This window comes from Elephas maximus, chromosome 3, assembly GCF_024166365.1.
Source record: "Elephas maximus indicus isolate mEleMax1 chromosome 3, mEleMax1 primary haplotype, whole genome shotgun sequence".
NCBI classification, from domain to species: Eukaryota; Metazoa; Chordata; class Mammalia; order Proboscidea; family Elephantidae; genus Elephas; species Elephas maximus.
Window position 1 is genome coordinate 126,739,524 of NC_064821.1, and position 24,509 is coordinate 126,764,032.

The window sequence follows — 24,509 nt, forward strand, 5'->3', positions numbered from 1 at the left end:
TTATAAAAGAAACTGCTTGAATTTTCTTAAAAAAAAAAAAAAAAAAGTCACACACAACAATGTAATGAGCTTTTTTCTTTTCTCTGACTGCAATTTCTTGATTCTCTTAATATTATTTTTAATGAGTTTACCATCTAAAATTAGCTGGATCTGTTCATACTATGTCACTGAGAGAAGTTGGCCTGTTGCCAATTGGGCAGGCCACATTGAGTTTCAGTTTCCTTTCTCTGTGTTCCTGAAGCTCCAAACTGCTGAAGACTTTTCTGCTTCCATTTTGTGCCTGCCTAGCTATCAGACAAAGCAGCTACTCTCAGCTCCAGCCCTTGTACAGGTTCTACAAACAGGTAAATGACTTGCTGCTTTCCACTGAATCCTTGAAAATAATCATTTTTTTTTTTTTTAAATTAGAGGTAACAGTTTAGAATAAAAAACAAGCTAATGATTTTTTTTTCTTGTTAACTCTGCTCATTTCATGTGTAATGTAGAATAAATAAGAGGTGTAAATTCAAGCTTCGTGACAGCACATGTTGTCTGTTTTCAATGTTTAACAGAAAGTACATTTTGTTTTCCACTAGATTGGGAAGTATGGCAGTGACAACTCAGTTAACATGGATGCAAGAAAAGAGTCTGCAAAACTGTTTGGGAGGAAAGCAGTTCAGCCTTCTCTATAAGGCTAGTGTCCACGGATTCTTGGATCAATATTTGCTTCAGAGATGCTCTAATCAAGGACCTACCATAACAGTGATTTATAGTGAAAAGTATATTATTGGGGCATATGTGAAAGACAGTTACGAGAAAAGAAACAAAGGTTCTGTCAGTTTTTTTGCATTTGAAAGGACACAAAATTCAGAATTTGAGATAAGACTATTTAAGACATGTACAAATGGACAAAGTACGGTTCGTGACTGCAAAAATACATTATACTATGGCAATGATGATTTATATTTATATATATATGCGCAGTATATAGAGATGAAGCACAGTACAACGAAAAAAATTGGACTACCTCCTGGTCGTATCAGTTTTCAAGAATGTGAGGTTTTTCGTTGTGAAGGTACGTTTACTCAGATAACCCTATGCAGAGTTTTACCTGCGTGTTTGGTGGGTTTGAGCTGACCGATCTCTTTAAGAAAAAATTATTTAAAATATAACCTTCTTTCAGTTTTTCTTGGCCTTTTCAGTTGTCCTTATCTCCAGATGGCCCAGACTAAAACCAGGTCATAAATGGTTTGCTAGGTAACCATGAAAGAAATAGACTGTACAACATTTTCTGGAGTGTGTTTGTGTGAGGGAGAGAAAAAAGGTGGGAGGGAGGGGGAGAGAGAGAGGAGAGAAAGGAGAGAGAGAGAGAAACTTGAAAATTTTAAGATTCTCGAGACTCTCTTGGAAAGAAATCAGAGGTTGAACTTGTCTTGATAGTACTGGATACCTCTTGCTGCAGTTTCCCATTTTATCAAAAGACCACAATTAATTTACTTGCTTTTCTACTAAAAGACATTTGTTTCCAGTTTTCACCATTACAAACAGTGTTCCTGTAATATTTTATGCTTACTTTTTTTTTTTACACAAAAATACTTCTTTAGCGTAACTTCCTGAGAATGCAATTGCTGTTTAAAGATTTTGTATGTTTGCATTTTGATAGACACTTTACAAAGATCCAGTGCTGTTAAAAGGTTGGCAGTTTGTATCCACCAGCAGCTCCTTGGAAACTCTACGGGGCAGTTCTACTCTGTGCTATCCGGTAGCTATAAGTCAGAAGGGACTGGATGGCAACAGGTTTTCAGTGGGTTTTACAAAAGCTTCAGTTGTCCATACAGTCCCCAATAGTGTTACAGAAATGCTTATTTCCCTGCAACCTTGCCAATCTTTGATATTATCAAGCTTTAACTGATGATCAAAAGATGGTTTCTCGTTTTTCTTTTTTCCTTGTCCCGGATAACTAACAAGTCTCTGTATATTGGTCATTTGCATTTCTTCTTCTATGAAATACTTGTTTATTTCTTCTATGAAATACTTGTTTATTCCCATAGTGTATGCATGGTTCAAACTATTTGTCAGTGGTTGTCATACTTGAATGGCTGTCAGAGCACAGGATCCTCGGATTGCCTTTTATTTCTTTGAGGACTTTCTGAAGTTTCCACAGCATTTATATTGCTGCGGAGAACCTAAGACCAGATTAAAACAATTTTTATTTTTTAAATTTTTTCCCTTGTGAGTGATTTGATCTTACTTCTTGTCTGCCCAAAACATTTCTTTTTTAGATTTATAGTTGACTTCTGGCAAATGGCAAATATATAACGATATATCATGATGTGGAAAATACTGACCAGTTTTCTCTGGGAAAGAGTGTGTCTTTTAATATGTAGATTTAAACATCTTTTATTTCAGGTTTCTTTATCTTTTTTCCTATCTTTAAATATTTTTGTTCATTTTGCTGTGCATTTCATTGTTTATGGGACTTAATCATGTGTTTGTTGAGTATTCATTATCACCTTCCACAGCTCCCATTTTCTCTCTCATTCTTTTTGAAGTAAATTTTTTATTAAAGTATAACATAAACAGGGAAGTGCACAATTGGTAAGTGTAGTAATTGACAGACTTACAAATTGAACATACTCATGTAACCACTACTCAGCTGAAGAAATAAATTAGTACCATTACTTCAGAAGACTGGTCTATGACTCTTTCTAGTTATGACCAACTGAAGATAACTAGCATTTTCTCTTTTATCACCATTAATTAATTTTCCCTATTTTTGAACTTTATGTAAATGGAGTCATACAAAAATATGTGACCTTTTATATTTGTGAGATTGAGCTAATACACTGGATTGGATTGTGAAATCGTACCCCTACAAATCAGTAATCTTACCTAGTATCAAACTTTACTAATACTTTCAAGAATAAAGGCAATCAAACTTTCAGAGACAGCAGAAAGCCTGGTATATTCTGTGTGACTCCCAAGATCATTCTTTCCCATTTTGGAAATACGATCTCTGGCCCTGAATCAATGGGGATTTTAGGTGATGCTTATGGGTCACCTTACATACTGGAGAGCTGTTTGGTTATGGAACATCTTTATTTTATATTCAACTTCTATGAAATTTTCAGGAAGCCATGTCTTATAAATTCATAGAATCTGGATTTATTACTGTAAGAATTCTTAACCAAGGATACCCTGTTAAGGACATTCCAGAGATAAGTATTCTTCCTTGTAGCAAATACCATTAGTCGATTTATTAGGAGGTACAGTAATTAGCATAGTTATAAGGAAGTTAGACAGGGTCATTAGTCTTCTTTCTTTCTCTAAGAGTGTACCCCAGTAAAGAGAGCTAATGGATCACAAGTCAGCTGCTTCAACTCCTTCCTCCCTAGTGATTTATCTGTATTATTGCATGTAGCTGTAATTTTTTTCTTTTTCATTTTCACATAGTATTCTATTATATGAATATATCACACATTCTTTTATTCAGCACTGTTGATGGATATTTGGGTTTTCCAGTTTGGGATTATTACAAATAATGTTGCTACAAACATTCTTGTAAGTGTCTTTTGATTCACATATATATGCATTTTTTGAAGATTAAACATAAAAGTGAAATTGCTGGGTTATAGGATATGTGTAGGTTCAACTTCAGTAGATACTGACAAAATTTCCCAACGTAGTGGTTCCAATTTCCTCTACCACAAGCGTGTGTGTGAGCTTCCTCACTCCAAATCTTCTCCTACGCTTGGTATTGTCAGTTTTAAAGAATGTACCAATTATGGTGTGTGAGTTTGGCTTTCTTTGATTAGACTAGTTAGGAATTTATTTATTTTACATTTTAAAATAATCACTATGTTAATTTGTCATTTAAAAAAATTTTAAATTCATCTTTATAATTTTATTATTTGCTTCTGCTTATATTCCTATGGTTCCTTCATTCTTTTCTATTTTCAAAAATTTCTTTCTGAAATGTGCTCTCATTGCAAAATTGATATAAAGTGTTTATATTGTTGTTATTTTCTATATATTTACATTTTTTTTTTCTCCATATGTCTCTCATAGTTATTTGGGAAAGTGTTTTTCAAACTCCAAGAGCTTACTTGTTCTTTTTTTGGCTTTATTATATTGCAGTCGTAGAATATCGTCCTCACTACTTCTGCTTTTGATAATTTAATGAGGTTCTCTTTCTTATTGTACTTATGGCCACATTTATAAATATTCCGCATAATATTCTTCTTTTGGAGCTTCGAGAACTGCCAGTGCCCTTATACCTAATCCTTTCAGTTTTAAAATCCACCAGAACAGAGTATCTCATTTCCCCAAAAAATAAAAAAATAAATAAAAAGCAGTTCTGGGCCTGAGTCTCATTTGTTCAAATGAAGTTCTTAGCCCACCCCTGAAGACTCATTATATTCTGGTTGTCCACCTCTGAGTCCTACACTCCTTCTTGGAGCCAGGAATAAAATCAGTTCAGCTGGAAGTTCCTGGAAGCCCTACTGTGGATGGTTAGGTTTTGGAGAAAACCTAATGCCAGTGATTTTTCTGTGTGCTTCTGCACATTACCCCTCTCAGACCTGTTGGCTTACGGTGAGGAAAATGCCTTTCTCTGGCCTACCTGTCCCTCAAGGCCTTGCCTCCCCAATACAGAAAGTGCCCTCCACTCCTACTCTGCCCCTGATACCCTTGTTGGATTGGGAGCCACACATTACTGCTGAGTAAATGAATCAAAGAAAGATGTGCTGTTTCCTGTGTTTCTGCTGGAAATTTTCTCCAGCCCCGTCAGCCTCTAACTAATGTTGGACCACAATAGAGACTAGTGTAGAGACACTGTAGCCTTGCAGTGACCCATCTCGCCTCTAGCTCTAGCCTACTCAATTCAGGTGATGTTACAGGAATTTGCCAGAATTTCCTCCACTTTTCACCATATGGCACTGTTCTCATGGAAAGTTATTTATGAATGTCCCCTAATGAATTCATACACACTCATTCAGGTAGCTAGTCATTCAGCAACCTCTAATGCTCATTTTTTTTTATTATTATTTTCCTAGATTTATTGAACGAAAGAAAGATAAATATGGTCACTGCGTAAGTCAATGTTTTTGATATTCTATTACTGTTTATTGCCTTAGTCTTATTCTTTGATAGTTTTGGTCAATCAAATCAAGAACAAACTATATCTACAATCATAAAACTATTTGCTAATTGCAATGCTAAAACAAAAAGAACATTGACATTTCTATTATTTTTTTATGCATTTAAAAGAAAAAAACTCTTTGGCCACTTACCTACATTTTTGCTTCAAGGTTCTGCGGTTCCAGTCTCAACTAAACTGGGAAATTGCATGGAAGTGGGTGGGTGGCAAGTGGGGAATATCTATTGTGAACTTTAATAACATGTTAGAAGCCTTCTACTTCTGTAAACTGCAAAAATCACAAATGATACTGTGGTTTTTAAAGTTCTTTATTAATAATTCACCTTCACATTTATGTGATATTTATTCCTAGTTTATATGGTCTATTAGCTTAAGTCTGAAAGGTTTTATGCATGATTGGATTTAGTTAACATTGTTATCTTTGCTTTACCTTCTTTTACCTATCATCTGAGGTAGGGTAGGCTCAGAACTACTTCATGTCTTTTTATACAGGAAGGCAAGTTACTAATCGAAAATAAATAATAGTATACAAGAAAATAGGGTGAATTCCAGGAAAATTTATGTTAAGATCTTTGTGACCAATCTCAGTCTATTGTTAAAATTTGTGTCTAAACAGGCTCAGGGAGAGCTTATTGTCTGACGTGAGAACTTACAACCCTCGTGGAGGTCTGGTTCACCAAATACGAATTCTGCTCCTGGGTCCACTTGGAGCTGGAAAGTCTAGTTTTATTAACTCAGTGAAGTCTGTTTTCCGAGGCCATGTAACTAACCAGTCTGTGATGGGCTTTGATACAAAGCAGGTGAGTACTTCCTGGGTGATCAAGCCTTTGCTCCCTTGTTCAATTAGATTCGCAAAACCTTTTGCTGATCAAATTCATTACATGTAGACTTCATACCAATTTACAATTTTTTTTTCTTTAATGAATTGTTAAAATTGCCTTTTTTCCTTCTGCAGTTCAGGACATATTCCATTAAGGATGGGAAAGATGGAAACCCCTTACCATTTACTCTGTGTGATTCAATGGGGCTGGGTGAAAAACAGCAGGGCCTGTGCATGCAAGACATAGTCTACATTTTAAAAGGCCACATTCCTGACAGATACCAGGTAGGATCTGGCTAAGCATTAAGAAATTATAATTGACTTTAAAAAATGGTTATATTTGTCTACTACCCACACATCAGGTTCTAGTATAGCTAACATGCCGCAGCATTTATTTTCTTAGACTACACTTGTACTGGTGGCGTAGTGGTTAAGTGCTACAGCTGTTAATCAAACGGTTTGCAGTTTGAATCCGCCAGGTGCTCCTTGGGAACTCTGTGGGGCAGTTGTACTCTGTCTATAGGGTTGCTATGAGTCGGAATCGACTCGATGGCACTGGGTTTTGTTTACACTTGTACAAGGTCCTTTGTTCCTTTTTGATAGTTTACTTTATAAAGACCTTATAAAGACCCAAAATATCTGAGGGAATCTTCTGTCATTGTTGTTAGTTGCAGTCAAGTGGTTTTGGACTTATGGCGACCCCATGTGTGCAGAGTAGAACTGCTCCATAGGGTTTTCAAGGCTGTGATCTTTCAGAAGCAGATCTTTAAGCCTGTCTTTCAAGGTATCTGTGGGTTTCAATCACAATGTTTCAGACAGTAGCTGCTTGCTTAACTGTTTGCACTACCCAGGGTCTCCTCATAGCTGGCATAACAGCTGTGAGTACTGTCGCACAGAACACCAGGTCGATTGTTTTTGGCTATGTGAAACAGAAAAACAACCACATCAATTTAACCACATAGGTAATTTTTCTCATGTAACAGGAAGTTCAGAGGCAGGCAGCCCAAGGCTGGTGTGGCAGCTCTCTGGTGTGGCAGGGGTCCTCCTGACTTTCTCTTCTGAGATCTTCAGCCTGTAGTTTTCAGCCTTATGCTTTCAAGATGTTTACCCTGAGCACTGTCAGTTTTCCAGGAAGGAGGAAGGGGGAGATCAGAGAGACACATTAGTCTTTTTAACTTTTTTTTAATTCAGAGAAAAACCAACTTTCTAAGATTCTAAGAAGGCCCATTGATTATTTCCCAACGGTCCAGGCTAGGTCACACACCTACCCCAGCTGCAAAGGAGTTTTGGGAGGTAAACATTTTTTATTGGGTACGTTTTGTTCCTAAACATAATTTAGTCTTTATTGCTAAGATGGTGGGTAGGCATCTAAGCAATGTTTGCCACAAACTCTGTAGGATTTTTATGAAGTTTAAATATATAATATTTGTAAATTAAAACTTACTACTTGCCAGGCTTTGAGGTTACAGTGGCACTCAGACAGATTTTTTTTTTTTCCCTTAAGAAGCTTGCAGTCTTCTGTAAGGAATAAATACTTCTACAGTAAAACACATCCTACAATATGGGTAAGAACAGGGTGCTTTAGGTGTATATAGAATAAGTTGTCATCTTGTGCTATCGAATTAATTCCAACTCATGATGACCTCATGTGTTACATAGTAAAACTGCTCCATAGGGTTTTCTTGGCTATAATTGTTAATGGAAACAGATAGCCAGGCCTTTTCTTCTGCAGTGCAGCTGTGGGGGTTTGAACCACCAATCTTTCAGTTATCTCTTCCTCACTCTGTTAAATCCCACAATTCAGAGGGAACTACTCTTTTTTTTTTTTTTTTTTACATTTTAACTCTTTATTAGAAACCATACAAACTTTAACACGAAAAATACAAGTGCAATACGACTCTTCATGTCAATACAATTCCCAGGATTTCCCAACACTGCAGCCCCCCAAGACCGGGCCCAGCTGGGACACTCTTCCGCAGGCTAGCCTCAGTCTCATGCTCTTATTTTAAATTTCCAGACCTGATTCCACACTATCCACATGAGTTCTGGACACCTCTGGCTTCCCCAGTGAGGGCCTGAGTGTCCTAGGCCTATAGGTTCAGACCCAGAGGATCTTGAGGTCCTTAACCCTTCCTTGTTCCCCCAACCCTGGGCTTGTATCTCCCACCAGATCTCAGGGAACGAGACAGAGATGCCAAAACCAGCCTCCTGGTTAGAAGAGAGAAGCAGTATACACGCACAATGCCAACCACCATTCCACACTGACCAGCACCTAGTGCTCCAGCCTGTTCACTGGGCCGCTGCCCCACCACGGGCCCTACCAGAGGGAACTACTCTTAACCAAAATGTAATAATGCAGCACATATTTTAAACAACTTTTTATAATTTCTTTTTACAATGTATTGTGAATATCGTTCCATATCAGTACATATAGAATAGATGTGGTTTTTTAAAATGAGCCGAGTATTATTCATAAATAGTTCAGTTGCTTTCAGTTTTCATTCCTCAAAATAATGCTGTAATGAACGTTCTTGTGGAAATATATTTGGATGCTTGTGGGAGCAGTTCTGAGGAATAAATTCCTGGGCCAAATAGTAAGTGCATTTTAAGCATTGGTAGCCCATAATAAATACGGGGAGGGGTAGCCAAATTTCCAAAGGAATTATATCAGTTTGGAATTCCACACAAAGTGGAAGAAAAAATAAGAGTGCCCTTTTTTCCCACTCCCTCTCCAACTGTGCATAAAAAGAATACTTGGTATATTTTTAATATAGTAGGTGAAAAGCATTTTTGTCATGATATTTTACATTCTTTGGTTATTAGTGAGATTTAGTACCCTTTTGCATATTTATTGGCCATTTGTATCTTCTGAAAATTACCTATTCGTGTCCTTTACTCAACTTCAATTTATTATTTTTTTGTTGTGGATTTGAGCAGTATTTAGAGATTAATGATATTAAACCTTTATCTGACATATGTATTTCATAAGAGACCTATTTTTTTCACTATTTTGTTGACTTACAGAATACCTGGTACATAGTACATGCTCATAAATATTTGTTAACATGTTAACATGTTGCCTTATGTTTACCTTACAGTTTAATTCTGTAAAACCAATCACACCAAGCCATCTTAATTACATTGACTCCCCGCTGCTGAAGGACAGAATTCATTGTGTGGCATTTGTGTTGAACGCCAACACTGTTGGAAACCTCTCTTATGAGATGGTGGCAAATATCAAAAGAATTCGAAGGGAAGTGATAAAGTGTGGTGAGTCTCATTCCACTTTGCTACTAAAGTTTGGTTAACCTATGCTGTAGAATGATTTTTGGACAGGACAAGGAACTTAGAGAACTGCTTCTCTGAATCTTTCCTGGCCCACCAGCATAGTTCAATGAATTTGAGCACTCCTGAGCTGTACGACCTTGTGCAGGTGACTTAAACTCTCTATGCCTCAGTGCCTAGTTTGCATAATTAGTATAATAATAACACCTACCCCAGAGATTTATTGTATGGATTGAACAAATCAATAGATCTGAAAAGCTTAGAATAGTCCACTCATCCCCAGCTACCTGCCACCCCTCCATCATAGCATGCAATTATTGATCAAGAGTCCTAGAATTTCCCTTGGGCCTTAAAAGACTAGACAGTGGAAAAGAACATTTCACTAAGGAAAAGGAAGAAAGAAAATGAGAAGTTTGGTAGAGAGAGGTAGGTTATAGGCTTTAGAGAGGTTAAGTGGGACCAGAAGTTATACGGTATCCCATTCTAGCTTTTCTTCGCCTTATTACACATTTTGTTTGCGAAAGAGCCAGTTTATCATAATTTTGAGTAGAGTGAGAAACAGGGAATCGTTGACTTACCTGCTCACTGAAATCTACAGTCTCGCAAAGGTGAGGCACTTGTTAGCACTGTAAATAGGAACAGGTTATTTGTGGTGCTTGACACATTCTGTCCTTCTTGAGACCTCTTTTCCTTCATCTTTTTATTAGAGCCCTTTGGTCTTTTTTCCCGTCTCCATCAAAACACAACTGTTTGGATAGGATGTGAAAACAATCAGCAATAGTGTACAAAAATTTTAGTTACCTCTTCCAAGAGGTGCTTTCATTTGAAGCTTCATTTCTCAAATGGAGGGCAACGAAGGGACTTCCCATGTCAGAGGAATTCCAGGAACTAATTGAGTAGTTCAGGTTCTGGTTTTTTTTTTTTTTTTTTGGTGAGTGGTATGGGGTAAAGGGGGCCTTCCCAAATGCTTGAAATTACTCCATAGGTAACCTATTGCATTGTTGTTGTGGTTAGTTGCCATCGAGTTAGCTACAACTCATGGTGATTATATATAAAAGAAAAAAATGTTGACTGGCTATGTGAGATTGCTTACTTCATATTTGCTGGTTAATTAACTGAAGAATACTGATGATGTCTGTAATGCTAAAAACCGTATGTATCTGTTTGGCATAGGTGTGGTACAAGTGGCTTTGCTCACTCATGTGGAGGATCTGCATCTGATTACAAAAGCAGACCTTATAGACCCATACAAATGCATGCCTGTGAAGTTCAAGGTAATGAATGATGCTCGTTGTAAACATATTTCTTTGCAATATATCACCATAAAACCAAAAAAGCCCAAATGCATAGCCATTGAGTCAATTCTGACTCATAATGACCCTATATGACAGAGCAGAAGTGTCCCATAGGGTTTCCAAGGAGCATGTGGTAGATTCAAACTGGCAGCCTTTTGGGTTAGCAGCCATAGCGCTTAACCACTGTCACCATGTCATATTATCTTACTGTGTATTAAAATAAAAAATAAACACCTACAGAGTTTAAGAAGAATAAACTCAATTACCTGGGTAATTCAAGTTCATTCCCAAATTAAAAAAGTGAACATATATTTATTTTCTACTAACACAGATAGCTCCATTCATTAAAATTTATTCAATTCAGTTCAATTCAAAACGTATTTATTACCTTCAACAATGGAGGCAGTGTGATAGTCTAATCAGATATGCAGATAATTAAAATAATTCCCCTTCACTAAAAAGCTTTCAATTTTATAGGTGAGAATGAGGCGATGGAAGAGTGGGATAAGAAAAAGTTGATAAATAAATATGATATGATTGAATATGATAAATATCATGAAATGGCCAAAAATAAAGTGCTTTAAAAGTTTAGAGGAGGAAAACATTGTGTTAGAGGGGCTGAGAGAAGATTTCATTACTGTAGTGGCACTAAGAAATGACATTTTAGAAGAAGTATTTTAGGAAGTGAAGAAAAGAAGAAAAAGGCCAGGGGACAGCATAAGTCAATACACCAATGCAGGAAAAGGCAGCGTGTTTGGGAAGTAGAGAGCTGTTCAGCTTAATGGAGGGCTGAGTCCTTGTAGGGAGAGACGAAGTGAGAAAGCAATGTTTTCATGAGGACATTTTACTTACTTAGGTGTATTATGGGAATCATAGGAATTTTTTTGGAAGAGCAGAGATGTGATCAAAGTTAAGCTTCAGAAAGATTAATCTGCCAATGGTGTGCAGACAGAATGAAATTGAAAGAAATCTGGAGGGAGGCACAACAGTTGGGAGAATGAAATGATAACTAATGTTTCTTGGTCACTGAATATGTAATATATTATCTTATTCAATCATCGAACAACTCTATAAGATGGGTACTACCATTGGTACATTTTACAAATGAGAAAACGATACCACGCAGAGTTTAAGAACTTTGCCAATGTTTACGGAGGTAAATTCAGACTGTGTAATTTTGAAAAAGTCTTCTATTTCTTCATCTGTGGCATTAGTGGTTGGTGCCTAAGTTTGAATAATAGTCCTATTAACTGGTCTTCCTTGTAGGCATATGGATATTATCCTATCACTGATAACATTGTACTTCAGGATAGATCTTGAAATGCTCTTTTTGATGATGAATATGATGCCATTCCTCTTCAATATGTCATTCCTGGCATAGTAGACCATATAATTGTCTGATTCAAAATGGCCAACAGCAGTCCTTTTCAGCTCACTAATGCTTAGGATAGCGATTTTTATGCAACCCCTTTCATTTTTGGTAATTTCCAATTTTCCTAGATTAATACTTCATACATTCTAAGTTCCTATTATTAATAGATGTTTGCAGCTGTTTCTTTTCAGTTTGAATCATGCCACATCAGCAAATGTAGGTCCCAAAAGCTTCACTCCACCCACGTCATTAAGGTCAACTCTACTTTGAGGAAGCCACTCTTCCCCAGTTGTCTTTTGAGTGCCTTCTAATCTAAGGAGCTCATCTTCCAGCACTATACCAGGCAATGTTCTGCTGTTATTCATAAGGTTTTCACTGGCTAGTGTTTTTAGAAGTAGATTTCCAGGTCCTTCTTCCTACTCTGTCTTAGTCTTGAAGCTCAGCTGAAACCTGTTTACCATGGGTGACCCTGCTGGTATTTGATACAGTAGTGGAATAGCTTCCAGCATCACAGCAACATGCAAGCCACCACAGTATGACAAGCTGACAGACTTACCAGCTTCTGCAGTTTGATACTGATCAAACATGAAATCAGGATGCATTGATAATTACTAGTGACTGGAATATGAAAGTTGAAAACAAAGAAGAAGAATTAGTAGTTGGAAAATGTGGCTTTAGTGATAAAACAACACTGGAGATCAAATGATAGAATTTTGCAAGACCAATGACTTATTCATTGCAAATACTTTTTTTCATCAACATGAAGGGCATCTATACACATGAACATTGCTGGGTGGAATACACAGGAATAAAATCGACTACATCCATGGAAAGAGACAGGGGCTGACCGTTATGACAGACCATCAATTGCTCCTATGCAAGTTCAAGTTGAAGCTGAAGAAAATTAAAACAAGACCAAAAGTACGACCTTGAGAATATCCCACCTGAATTTAGAGACCATCTCAGATTTGACTCATTGAACGCTAATGACCAAAGACCAAATGAGTTGTGGAATGATATCAAGGACATCATACATAAAGAAAGCAAGAAGTCATTAAAAAGACAGGAAAGAAAGAAAAGACCAAAATGGATGTCAGAAGAGACTCTGAGCCTTGCTCTTGAATTAAAAAAAAAAAAATTTTTTTTTTTTCTAAATTGAAAGGAAGAAATAATGAAGTCAAAGAGCTGAACAAAAGATTACAAAGGGAGGCTCAAGAAGACAAAGTAAAATATTATAATGAAATGTGTAAAGACCTGGAGATAGAAAACCAAAAGAGAGGAACATGCTCAGCATTTCTGAAGCTGAAAGGACTGAAGAAATATTCAAGCCTCAAGTTGCAATACTGAAGGATACTACGGAGGAAAATATTGAATGACATGGAAGCATCAAAAAAAAATTGATTGACATTCAGCCATTTCGGGAGGTAGGATATGATCAACAACTGATATCATTGAAGGAAGAAGTTCATGCTGCACTGAAGGCATTGGTGAAAAACAAGGCTCTAGGAATTGATGGAATACCAATTGAAACACTCCAACAAATGAATGCAATGCTAGAAGCACTCACTCTTCTATGCCAAGAAAATTGGAAGACAGCTACCTGGCCAACTGACTGGAAGAGGTCCATATTTGTGTCCATTCTAAAGACAGGTAATTCAACTGAGTGCAGACATTATTGAACTATATCATTTATATCACACACAAGTAAAATTTTGCTTAAGATGATTCAAAAACTGTTGTAGCAATACATCGATAGAGGACTGTCAGACAATCAAGCCAGATTCAGGAGAGGACGTGGCACAAGAGATATCATTGCTGATGTCAGATGGATCTTGGCTGAAAGCAGAGAACAGCAGAAAGATGTTTATCTGTATGCAAAGGCATTCGACTGTGTGGATCATAACAAATTATGGATAACATTGCAAAGTATAGGCATCCTAGAACACTTAATCATGCTCATGAGGAACTTGTACCTAGGTCAAGAAGCAGTCTTCTGAACAGAACAAGGGGATAATGCCTGGTTTAAAGTCAGGAAATGTGTGCGTCAGGGTTGTATCCTTTCACCATACTTATTCAATCTGTATGCTGAGCAAATAGTCTGAAAACTTATACTATATGAAGAAGAACAGGATATTAGGATTGCAGGAAGACTCATTAACAATCTATGATATGCAGATGACACAATCTTTCTTTTGGAAAGTGAAGAGGACTTGAAGCACTTACTGATGAGGGTCAAACATTCCTTCAGCATAGATTACACCTCAACATAAACAAAACAAAAATCCCCACAACTGGACCAATAAGATATCACGATAAATGGAGAAAAGATTGAAGTTGTCAAGGATTTCATTTTACTTGGATCCACAATCAATGCCCATGGAAGCAGCAGTCAAGAAATCAAGATGTATTGCATTGGGAAGATCTGCTGCAAAAGACCTCTTTAAAGTGTTAAAAAGCAAAGATGTCAGTTTAAGGACTAAGGTGCACCTGACCTAAGCTGTGGTATTTTCAATCACCTCATATGCTTGTGAAAGGTGGACAAGGAATAAGGATGACGGAGGAATAATTGATGCTTTTGAATTATTATGCTGGTGAAGAATATTGAATATACCATGATTGCCAGAAAAACGAACAAATCTGTCTTGAAATAAATACAGCCAGAATGCTCCTTAGAAGTGAGGATGTTGAGACTCTGTCTCAACTACTTTAGACATGTTTTCAAAAGGGACCAGTTCCTGGAGAAGGGACATCATGCTTGGTAAAGTAAAGCATCTGCAAAAAAGAGGGAGACCCTTAATGAGATGGATTGACACAGTGGCTACAACAATGGGCTCAAACATAGCAAGGGTTTTGAGGATGGCGCAGGACTGTGCAGGGTTTTGTTCTGTTGTTCCACTATGAGTTGGAACTGACTAGACGGCACAACGCAGAGATAAAAAGTGACAGAGCAAATGTTTTGAACCCCAGCCATGTTTCCCAGAGATAAATTGCTTTAAGTAAGGATGGAATCTCTGGGTTGTGTAAACTATTAACAAGCTCAACTGCTAATCAAAATGTTGGAGGTTCAAGTCTACCCAGAGGTGCCTCAGAAGGGAGGATGGGCAATTTACCTCCAAAAAACAGTTATCGAAGACTCTATGGAGCACAGTTCGACTCTGACACACATGAGGTCACCAGTAGTTGAAATCAGCTTGACCACAACTATTTCTTCTTTTTTTTAAAACCTTTAACTATCAAGTACAATTGACTTATCCTGAGAATAACTTTTTTTTTTTTTTTTTTTATAATAACTTTTATTAAGCTTCAAGTGAACGTTTACAAATCCAATCAGTCTGTCACATATAAGTTTACATACATCTCACTCCCTACTCCCACTTACTCTCCCCGTCTTGAGTCAGCCCTTTCAGTCTCTCCTTTCTTGACAATTTTGCCGGCTTCCCTCTCTCTCTATCCTCCCATCCCCCCTCCAGACAAGAGTTGCCAACACAATCTCAAGTGTACACCTGATATAATTAGCTCACTCTTCATCAGCGTCTCTCTCCCACCCGCTGACCAGGCCCTTTCATGTCTGATGAGTTGTCTTCAGGGATGGTTCCTGTCCTGTGTCAACAGAAGGTCTGGAGAGCATGACCGCCGGGATTCCTCCAGTCTCAGTCAGACCATTAAGTTTGGTCTTCTTATGAGAATTTGGGGTCTGCATCCCACTGCTCTCCTGCTCCCTCAGGGGTCCTCTGCTGAGCTCCCTGTCAGGGCAGTCATCGATTGTGGCCGGGCACCAACTAGTTCTTCTGGTCTCAGGATGATGTAGGTCTCTGGTTCATGTGGCCCTTTCTGTCTCTTGGGCTCTTAGTTGTCATGTGGGCTTGGTGTTCTTCATTTTCCTTTGCTCCAGGTGGGTTGAGACCAATTGCTGCATCTTAGATGGCTGCTTGTTAGCCTTTAAGACCCCAGACGCCACATTTCAAAGTGGGATGCAGAATGATTTCATAATAGAATTATTTTGCCAATTGACTTAGAAGTCCCCGCAAACCATGTTCCCCAGACCCCCGCGCTTGCTCCGCTGAGCTTTGAAGCATTCATTTTATCCCGGAAACTTCTTTGCTTTTGGTCCAGTCCAATTGAGCTGACCTTCCATGTATTGAGTGTTGTCTTTCCCTTCACCTAAAGCAGTTCTTATCTACTGATTAATCAATAAAAAAACCCTCTCCCACCCTCCCTCCCTCCCCCCCTCGTAACCACAAAAGTATGTGTTCTTCTCAGGTTTACTATTTCTCAAGATCTTATAATAGTGGTCTTATACAGTATTTGTCCTTTTGCCTCTGACTCATTTCGCTCAGCATAATGCCTTCCAGGTTCCTCCATGTTATGAAATGTTTCAGAGATTCGTCACTGTTCTTTATCGATGCGTAGTATTCCATTGTGTGAATATACCACAATTTATTTACCCATTCATCCGTTGATGGACACCTTGGTTGCTTCCAACTTTTTGCTATTGTAAACAGAGCTGCAATAAACATGGGTGTGCATATATCTGTTTGTATGAAGGCTCTTGTATCTCTAGGGTATATTCCGAGGAGTGGGATTTCTGGGTTGTATGGTAGTTCTATTTCTAACTGTTTAAGATAACGCCAGATAGATTTCCAAAGTGGTTGTACCATTTTACATTCCCACCAGCAGTGTATGAGAGTTCCAATCTCTCCGCAGCCTCTCCAACATTTATTATTTTGTGTTTTTTGGATTAATGCCAGCCTTGCTGGTGTGAGATGGAATCTCATCGTAGTTTTAATTTGCATTTCTCTAATGGCTAATGATCGAGAGCATTTTCTCATGTATCTGTTGGCTGCCTGAATATCTTCTTTAGAGAAATGTGTGTTCATATCCTTTGCCCACTTCTTGATTGGGTTGTTTGTCTTTTTGTGGTTGACTTTTGACAGAATCATGTAGATTTTAGAGATCAGGCGCTGGTCGGAGATGTCATAGCTGAAAATTCTTTCCCAATCTGTAGGTGGTCTTTTTACTCTTTTGGTGAAGTCTTTAGATGAGCATAGGTGTTTGATTTTTAGGAGCTCCCAGTTATCGGGTTTCTCTTCATCATTTTTGGTAATGTTTTGTATTCTGTTTATACCTTGTATTAGGGCTCCTAGGGTTGTCCCAATTTTTTCTTCCATGATCTTTATCGTTTTAGTCTTTATGTTTAGGTCTTTGATCCACTTGGAGTTAGTTTTTGTGCATGGTGTGAGGTATGGGTCCTGTTTCATTTTTTTGCAAATGGATATCCAGTTATGCCAGCACCATTTGTTAAAAAGGCTGTCTTTTCCCCAGTTAATTGACACTGGTCCTTTGTCAAATATCAGCTGCTCATACGTGGATGGATCTATGTCTGGGTTCTCAATTCTGTTCCATTGGTCTATGTGTCTGTTGTTGTACCAATACCAGGCTGTTTTGACTACTGTGGCTGTATAATAGGTTCTGAAGTCAGGTAAGGTGAGGCCTCCCACTTTCTTCTTCTTTTTCAGTAGTGCTTTGCTTATCCGGGGCTTTTTTCCCTTCCATATGAAATTGGTGATTTGTTTCTCTATCCCCTTAAAATATGACATTGGAATTTGGATCGGAAGTGCGTTAAATGTATAGATGGCTTTTGGTAGAATAGACATTTTTACTATGTTAAGTCTTCCTATCCATGAGCAGGGTATGTTTTTCCACTTAAGTATGTCCTTTTGAATTTCTTGTAGTAGAGCTTTGTAGTTTTCTTTGTATAGGTCTTTTACATCCTTGGTAAGATTTATTCCTAAGTATCTTATCTTCTTGGGGGCTACTGTGAATGGTATTGATTTGGTTATTTCCTCTTCGGTGTTCTTTTTGTTGATGTAGAGGAATCCAAGTGATTTTTGTATGTTTATTTTATAACCTGAGACTCTGCCAAACTCTTCTATTAGTTTCAGTAGTTTTCTGCAGGATTCCTTAGGGTTTTCTGTGTATATAATCATGTCATCTGCAAATAGTGATAACTTTACTTCTTCCTTGCCAATCCGGATACCTTTTATTTCTTTGTCTAGCCTAATTGCCCTGGCTAGGACTTCCAGCACGATGTTGAATAAGAGCGGTGATAAAGGGCATCCTTGTCTGGTTCCCGTTCTCAAGGGAAATGCTTTCAGGTTCTCTCCATTTAGAGTGATATTGGCTGTTGGCTTTGCATAGATGCCCTTTATTATGTTGAGGAATTTTCCTTCAATTCCTATTTTGGTAAGAGTTTTTATCATAAATGGGTGTTGGACTTTGTCAAATGCCTTTTCTGCATCAATTGATAAGATCATGTGGTTTTTGTCTTTTGTTTTATTTATGTGATGGATTACATTAATGGTTTTTCTGATATTAAACCAGCCTTGCATACCTGGTATAAATCCCACTTGATCAGGGTGAATTATTTTTTTGATGTGTTGTTGGATTCTATTGGCTAGAATTTTGTTGAGGATTTTTGCATCAATGTTCATGAGGGATATAGGTCTATAATTTTCTTTTTTTGTAATGTCTTTACCTGGTTTTGGTATCAGGGAGATGGTGGCTTCATAGAATGAGTTGGGTAGTATTCCGTCATTTTCTATGCTTTGGAATACCTTTAGTAGTAGTGGTGTTAACTCTTCTCTGAAAATTTGGTAGAACTCTGCAGTGAAGCCGTCCGGGCCAGGACTTTTTTTTGTTGGGAGTTTTTTGATTACCGTTTCAATCTCTTTTTTTGTTATGGGTCTATTTAGTTGTTCTGCTTCTGAATGTGTTAGTTTAGGTAGGTAGTGTTTTTCAAGGAATTCATCCATTTCTTCTAGGTTTTCAAATTTGTTAGAGTACAATTTTTCATAATAATCTGAAATGATTCTTTTAATTTCATTTGGTTCTGTTGTGATGTGGTCCTTCTCATTTCTTATTCGGGTTATTTGTTTCCTTTCCTGTATTTCTTTAGTCAGTCTAGCCAATGGTTTATCAATTTTGTTAATTTTTTCAAAGAACCAGCTTTTGGCTTTGTTAATTCTTTCAATTGTTTTTCTGTTCTCTAATTCATTTAGTTCAGCTCTAATTTTTATTATTTGTTTTCTTCTGGTGCCTGATGGATTCTTTTGTTGCTCACTTTCTATTTGTTCAAGTTGTAGGGACAGTTCTCTGATTTTGGCTCTTTCTTCTTTTTGTATGTGTGCATTTATTGATATAAATTGACCTCTGAGCACTGCTTTTGCTGTGTCCCAGAGGTTTTGATAGGAAGTATTTTCATTCTCGTTGCTGTCTCTGAATTTCCTTATTCCCTCCTTGATGTCTTCTATAACCCAGTCTTTTTTCAGGAGGGTATTGTTCATTTTCCAAGTATTTGATTTCTTTTCCCTCGTTCTTCTGTTATTGATCTCTAGTTTTATTGCCTTGTGGTCTGAGAAGATGCTTTGTAATATTTCGATGTTTTGGACTCTGCAAAGGTTTGTTTTATGACCTAATATGTGGTCTATTCTAGAGAATGTTCCATGTGCGCTAGAAAAAAAAGTATATTTTGCAGCAGTTGGGTGGAGAGTTCTGTATAAGTCAATGAGGTCAAGTTGGTTGATTGTTGTAATTAGATCTTCCGTGTCTCTGTTGAGCTTCTTACTGGATGTCCTGTCCTTCTCCGAAAGGGGTGTGTTGAAGTCTCCTACTATAATTGTGGAGGTATCTATCTCGCTTTTCAGTTCTGTTAAAATTTGATTTATATATCTTGCAGCCCTGTCATTGGGTGCGTAAATATTTAATATGGTTATGTCTTCCTGATCAATTGTCCCTTTTATCATTATATAGTGTCCTTCTTTATCCTTTGTGGTGGATTTAAGTCTAAAGTCTATTTTGTCAGAAATTAATATTGCTACTCCTCTTCTTTTTTGCTTATTGTTTGCTTGATATACTTTTTTCCATCCTTTGAGTTTTAGTTTGTTTGTGTCTCTAAGTCTAAGGTGTGTCTCTTGTAGGCAGCATATAGATGGATCGTGTTTCTTTATCCAGTCTGTGACTCTCTGTCTCTTTATTGGTGCATTTAGTCCATTTACATTCAGGGTAATTATAGATAAATAAGTTTTTAGTGCTGTCATTTTGATGCCTTTTTATGTGTGTTGTTGACAATTTCATTTTTCCACATACTTTTTTGTGCTGAGGCGTTTTTCTTAGTAAATTGTGAGATCCTCACTTTCATAGTGTTTGACTTTATGTTAGTTGAGTCGTTACGTTTTTCTTGGTTTTTGTCTTGAGTTATAGAGTTGTTATACCTTTTTGTGGTTACCTCATTATATACCCCTATTTTTCTAAGTAAAAACCTAACTTGTATTGTTCTATATCGCCTTGTATCACTCTCCATATGGCAGTTCAATGCCTCCTGTATTTAGTCCCTCTTTTTGATTATTGTGATCTTTTACCTATTGACTTCCATGATTCCCTGTTATGTGTATTTTTTTTTAATTAATCTTAATTTGTTTGTTTTTGTGATTTCCCTATTTGAGTTGATATCAGGACGTTCTGTTTTGTGACCTTGTGTTGTGCTGATATCTGATATTATTGGTTCTCTGACCAAACAATATCCTTTAGTATTTCTTGTAGCTTTGGTTTGGTTTTTGCAAATTCTCTAAACTTGTGTTTGTCTGTAAATATCTTAATTTCGCCTTCATATTTCAGAGAGAGTTTTGCTGGATATATGATCCTTGGTTGGCAGTTCTTCTCCTTCAGTGTTCTGTATATGTCGTCCCATTCCCTTCTTGCCTGCATGGTTTCTGCTGAGTAGTCAGAACATATTCTTATTGATTCTCCCTTGAAGGAAACCTTTCTTTTCTCCCTGGCTGCTTTTAAAATTTTCTGTTTATCTTTGGTTTTGGTGAGTTTGATGATAATATGTCTTGGTGTTTTTCTTTTTGGATCAATCTTAAATGGGGTTCGATGAGCATCTTGGATAGATATCCTTTCGTCTTTCATGATGTCAGGGAAGTTTTCTGTCAGAAGTTCTTCAACTATTTTCTCTGTGTTTTCTGTCCCCCCTCCCTGTTCTGGGACTCCAATCACCCGCAGGTTATCCTTCTTGATAGAGTCCCACATAATTCTTAGGGTTTCTTCATTTTTTTTAATTCTTTTATCTGATTTTTTTTCAGCTATGTTGGTGTTGATTCCCTGGTCCTCCAGATGTCCCAGTCTGCATTCTAATTGCTCGAGTCTGCTCCTCTGACTTCCTAGTGTGTTGTCTAATTCTGTTATTTTATTGTTAATCTTTTGGATTTCTACATGTTGTCTCTCTATGGATTCTTGCAACTTATTAATTTTTCCAGTATGTTCTTGAATAATCTTTTTGAGTTCTTCAACAGTTTTATCAGTGTGTTCCTTGGCTTTTTCTGCAGATATCCTAATTTCATTTGTGATATCATTAAGCATTCTGTAAATTAGTTTTTTATATTCTGTATCTGATAATTCCAAAATTGTATCTTCATTTGGGAAAGATTTTGATTCTTTTGTTTGGGGAGTTGGAGAAGCTGTCACGGTCTGCTTCTTTAAGTGGTTTGATATGGATTGTTGTCTCCGAGCCATCACTGGGAAACTAGTTTTTCCAGAAAATCCGCTAAAAAAAAACTGCAGTCAGATCCCTATCAGAGTTCTCCCTCTGGCTCAGGCTATTCAGATGTTAATGAAGCCGCCTGGGGAGGGTGGGGGAGGGAACAGAGAGATAGGAGAGTAGCACCTCAGAATATAGCCAGAGTTGCTTGTCTTGCTTGGAAAGACTATTATATCTGAGATTCCCGCGGGCGCGTCGCCTATGTGTGCTGTCTGTGTGGAGATTGCCCCCAGGGGGTCTGGCCCGCTGGAGTCACGGTCAGATCCTCCGCTTCCAGCCCCACGCCCAGCGTCAAGGCTCCCCTACTGGGACGGTGCACTCTCGACTCCAAAATCAGTTGCTGCCTCCCGGGGACTTCTCGTCCCTCCAGCCGCGTGGCCGTGCCGCCCCCGTGAACCAGGTGGGCCCCCTCCCGGGGTTAGTTCAGATGGGTGGAGTAGCTCCCCGTGCTTGTGCCGCGACCGAGTGTCCCGGCTGGAACGCTGTTCTCCCCGCTCCAATACCAGTCGCTGCCTCCCGGGGACTTCTCCTACCGCCTGCGTCCCACGCCGCCCGCGCGACCCGGATGGTCACCTTCCCGGGGTTAGTTCAGGGGGTGGAGCAACTCTCCGTGTTTATGGCGTACCTGCGTGCAGTCCAAATCCCTGTGGGACGGTTCCCCGGCTCGGGTGCTGCTCTTTCTGCTCCAAGATCAGTCACTGCCTCCCGGGGACTTCTCCTAACGGCTGCGTCCCACGCCGCCCGTGGAACCGGCTAGTCCCCCTCCCGGGGTTAGTTCAGGGGGGTGGAGCAGGTCTCTGTGCTTGTGCCGTACCTGACTGGTATGCTGGCTCCAGGCTCTGGAAACAATCGCTGCTTCCCCGTATTAGTTCGTTCTCCGTCTCTAAATCTGTGTTTGTTGTTCAGGGTTCGTAGATTGTTATGTATGTGATCGATTCACTTGTTTTTCCGTGTCTTTGTTGTAAGAGGGATCCGAGGTAGCGTCTGCCTAGTCCGCCATCTTGGCTCCGCCTCCCGAGAATAACTTTTAAAAGAAAACCGAGGAAAACTTTGAACTCTAGTGCAAGTGTACTAAAAATGCTTCAATTTCATAGTAGCCTCCATAGAGCAATTAGTTACCTTTGTTTTTAATTCATATTGGATCTATTACACATATTCCAAATGAAAATTAACAGTGATATTAGAGCTTGACTTGTAATGTTCTCCAAGAAAGAACTTTATGGGGCCAGGTCCTTATTTTTGTTTTCCCTTCAGGAAGTTTATTGCCAAGCTCTTACTTTTTGTTATTGCTTTCATAATTTATATTTGCACAAAATAATATTTTTCACTGTTTTATAAAATATGTGCTTAATCTCTGTATTTCAGGTAGAGGCTGTCCACAGAGAATTTGGATTTCCCCTTTCTGACATCTTGGTGGTTAGCAATTACACCTCAGAGTGGGAGCTGTGCCTTATGAAGGATGTTCTGATCCTCTCTTCACTGAAGCAGATGCTGTGGGCTGCAGATGACTTCTTAGAGGATTTGCCTCCTGAGGGAACAGGTAGGTATACTTGGTGGTGTAGATGCTTGAAGGTGTCAGCTACTTGGTTACTTCCTGTCTGAATCTGTTGGGTGCCTGGCAGTTCTGTCTCTGTGGGTCGTTGTTCTGTGTTGTCCTACCTGTCAACCTATTGATATATTGAGGTTTTTATTTTCCTGATTTTTCCCTAGAATATACTCTAGAGTTCTAATTCTTTCCCCTTTTGTCTTGTTTTCAGATGGAATTTTAAAAAGGCCCACCTCCGTCATTCCTAATGTTTGAACATCGCAAGCGGTAGCCCTATACTTTTGTATCAGGATGTGCTTCTTTGCTTGGCACCTAGAACTGGATTGGCTCAGGGCTACTCCTGATCAGATGTGGTATTTAGTTACTTGCTTCTTCCTTGGGACCTTATGCTTCTGGCTTTTTTGACTTGACTTTTTAGACTCGTCTCCCTCATCTTAGTCGCTCTTCATGCAGTATGGTCAGTGCTAGGTAGAGAGGTGTACTTTTCATATTCATGGCCTAAGAATTTAGCAATATGTACACTCTCTGTTATCAATCTGCATACAGTACGTGTTGCACTGTTTTGATTAAAGATCAGGTAGAAGTTCCAATCTGTATTCATATCTTACACAAATATTCATGGTAACTTAGCTTTGGAGAAATCAGATTAAAATATCTTATCCTCTCCAGTTGTCTCATACTCTCAAATTACTAAGAAACTCTCAGAGTTCTAGCTTTTCTGCACTGACTGCCATCTTGGTTTCTCTGTTTCCTCCTTTCTTCATGGTGCATGTTACTCCTGAGGTCAGGATTTCTTCAGGCCTCCAGAGGCCCAGTCTCCTTCTTTCCTCTGGTTGTATTAGCCCAAATAAACCACAAAGAACATTTTGTTTCTCTTTTGTCAGTGACCAGAAGGAGAAAATAATCAAATGTACAAAATATTTCTCAGAGATCAGAAGAAGGGGGAAAAAAAGAAGAAGAAAAATATGTTAGCTTGGGTTACATGAATAATTTTTATCTCATCATCAAATAGTGAAATTGAGAAATGAGAAAACACAGGAAAAACAAAAGTATTTGCAACTGAAACGGCGCATTTTATTTATGTCTAAGATGAAGATACACATAAAATCATAGCACCTGTAATAACTAAACAACACAATTTAGTCATTTAGTATAAGACACAACCATCATTTCTTTTGGATTTATACCCTGTATCTGTGAAAAAATTAAGTTTCTTCTTATAAAACCCAAGGTTAACTTTCATTTTTGAACCCCAATTCATTTTAGCCTTATTCTGAAGGGGTGTGTGTGTGTGTGTGTGAGAGAGAGAGAGAGAAAGAGAGAGACAGAAAAAGAGAGAAAGAGAGAGATTATGTATTGTGTGTGTGAGATTTTGAATTTTTTTTTTTTTAATATGGCTTGTCAGTATCTCTGATCTGCACCCACTTTATCTTAATTTTGCCTTCTTAATTTGTTTTGA

General features: G+C 38.2%; 1 protein-coding gene across 1 annotated transcript; it reads left to right on the forward strand.

Moving 5' to 3' along the window:
• Nucleotides 1–247: 247 nt before the first annotated feature.
• Nucleotides 248–23,914, forward strand: IFI44 (interferon induced protein 44). The gene is made up of 9 exons (XM_049879594.1): nt 248–344; nt 576–1,054; nt 5,034–5,070; nt 5,754–5,937; nt 6,093–6,242; nt 9,056–9,227; nt 10,416–10,516; nt 22,870–23,044; nt 23,262–23,914. The coding sequence occupies exons 2-9, from the start codon at nt 586–588 to the stop codon at nt 23,303–23,305; spliced, it is 1,332 nt and encodes a 443-aa protein (XP_049735551.1). The 5' UTR covers nt 248–344; nt 576–585; the 3' UTR covers nt 23,306–23,914.
• The last annotated feature ends 595 nt before the right edge of the window (nt 23,915–24,509 follow it).

Excerpts from the sequence above, each read along its gene's own strand:
- IFI44 (XM_049879594.1), top strand. The coding sequence starts at position 586 with ATGGCAGTGACAACTCAGTTAACATGGATGCAAGAAAAGAGTCTGCAA. Across the intron at positions 1,055-5,033 it reads TGAGGTTTTTCGTTGTGAAG|ATTTATTGAACGAAAGAAAG; the intron begins GTACGTTTACTC and ends TTATTTTCCTAG. Across the intron at positions 5,071-5,753 it reads AAGATAAATATGGTCACTGC|GCTCAGGGAGAGCTTATTGT; the intron begins GTAAGTCAATGT and ends GTGTCTAAACAG.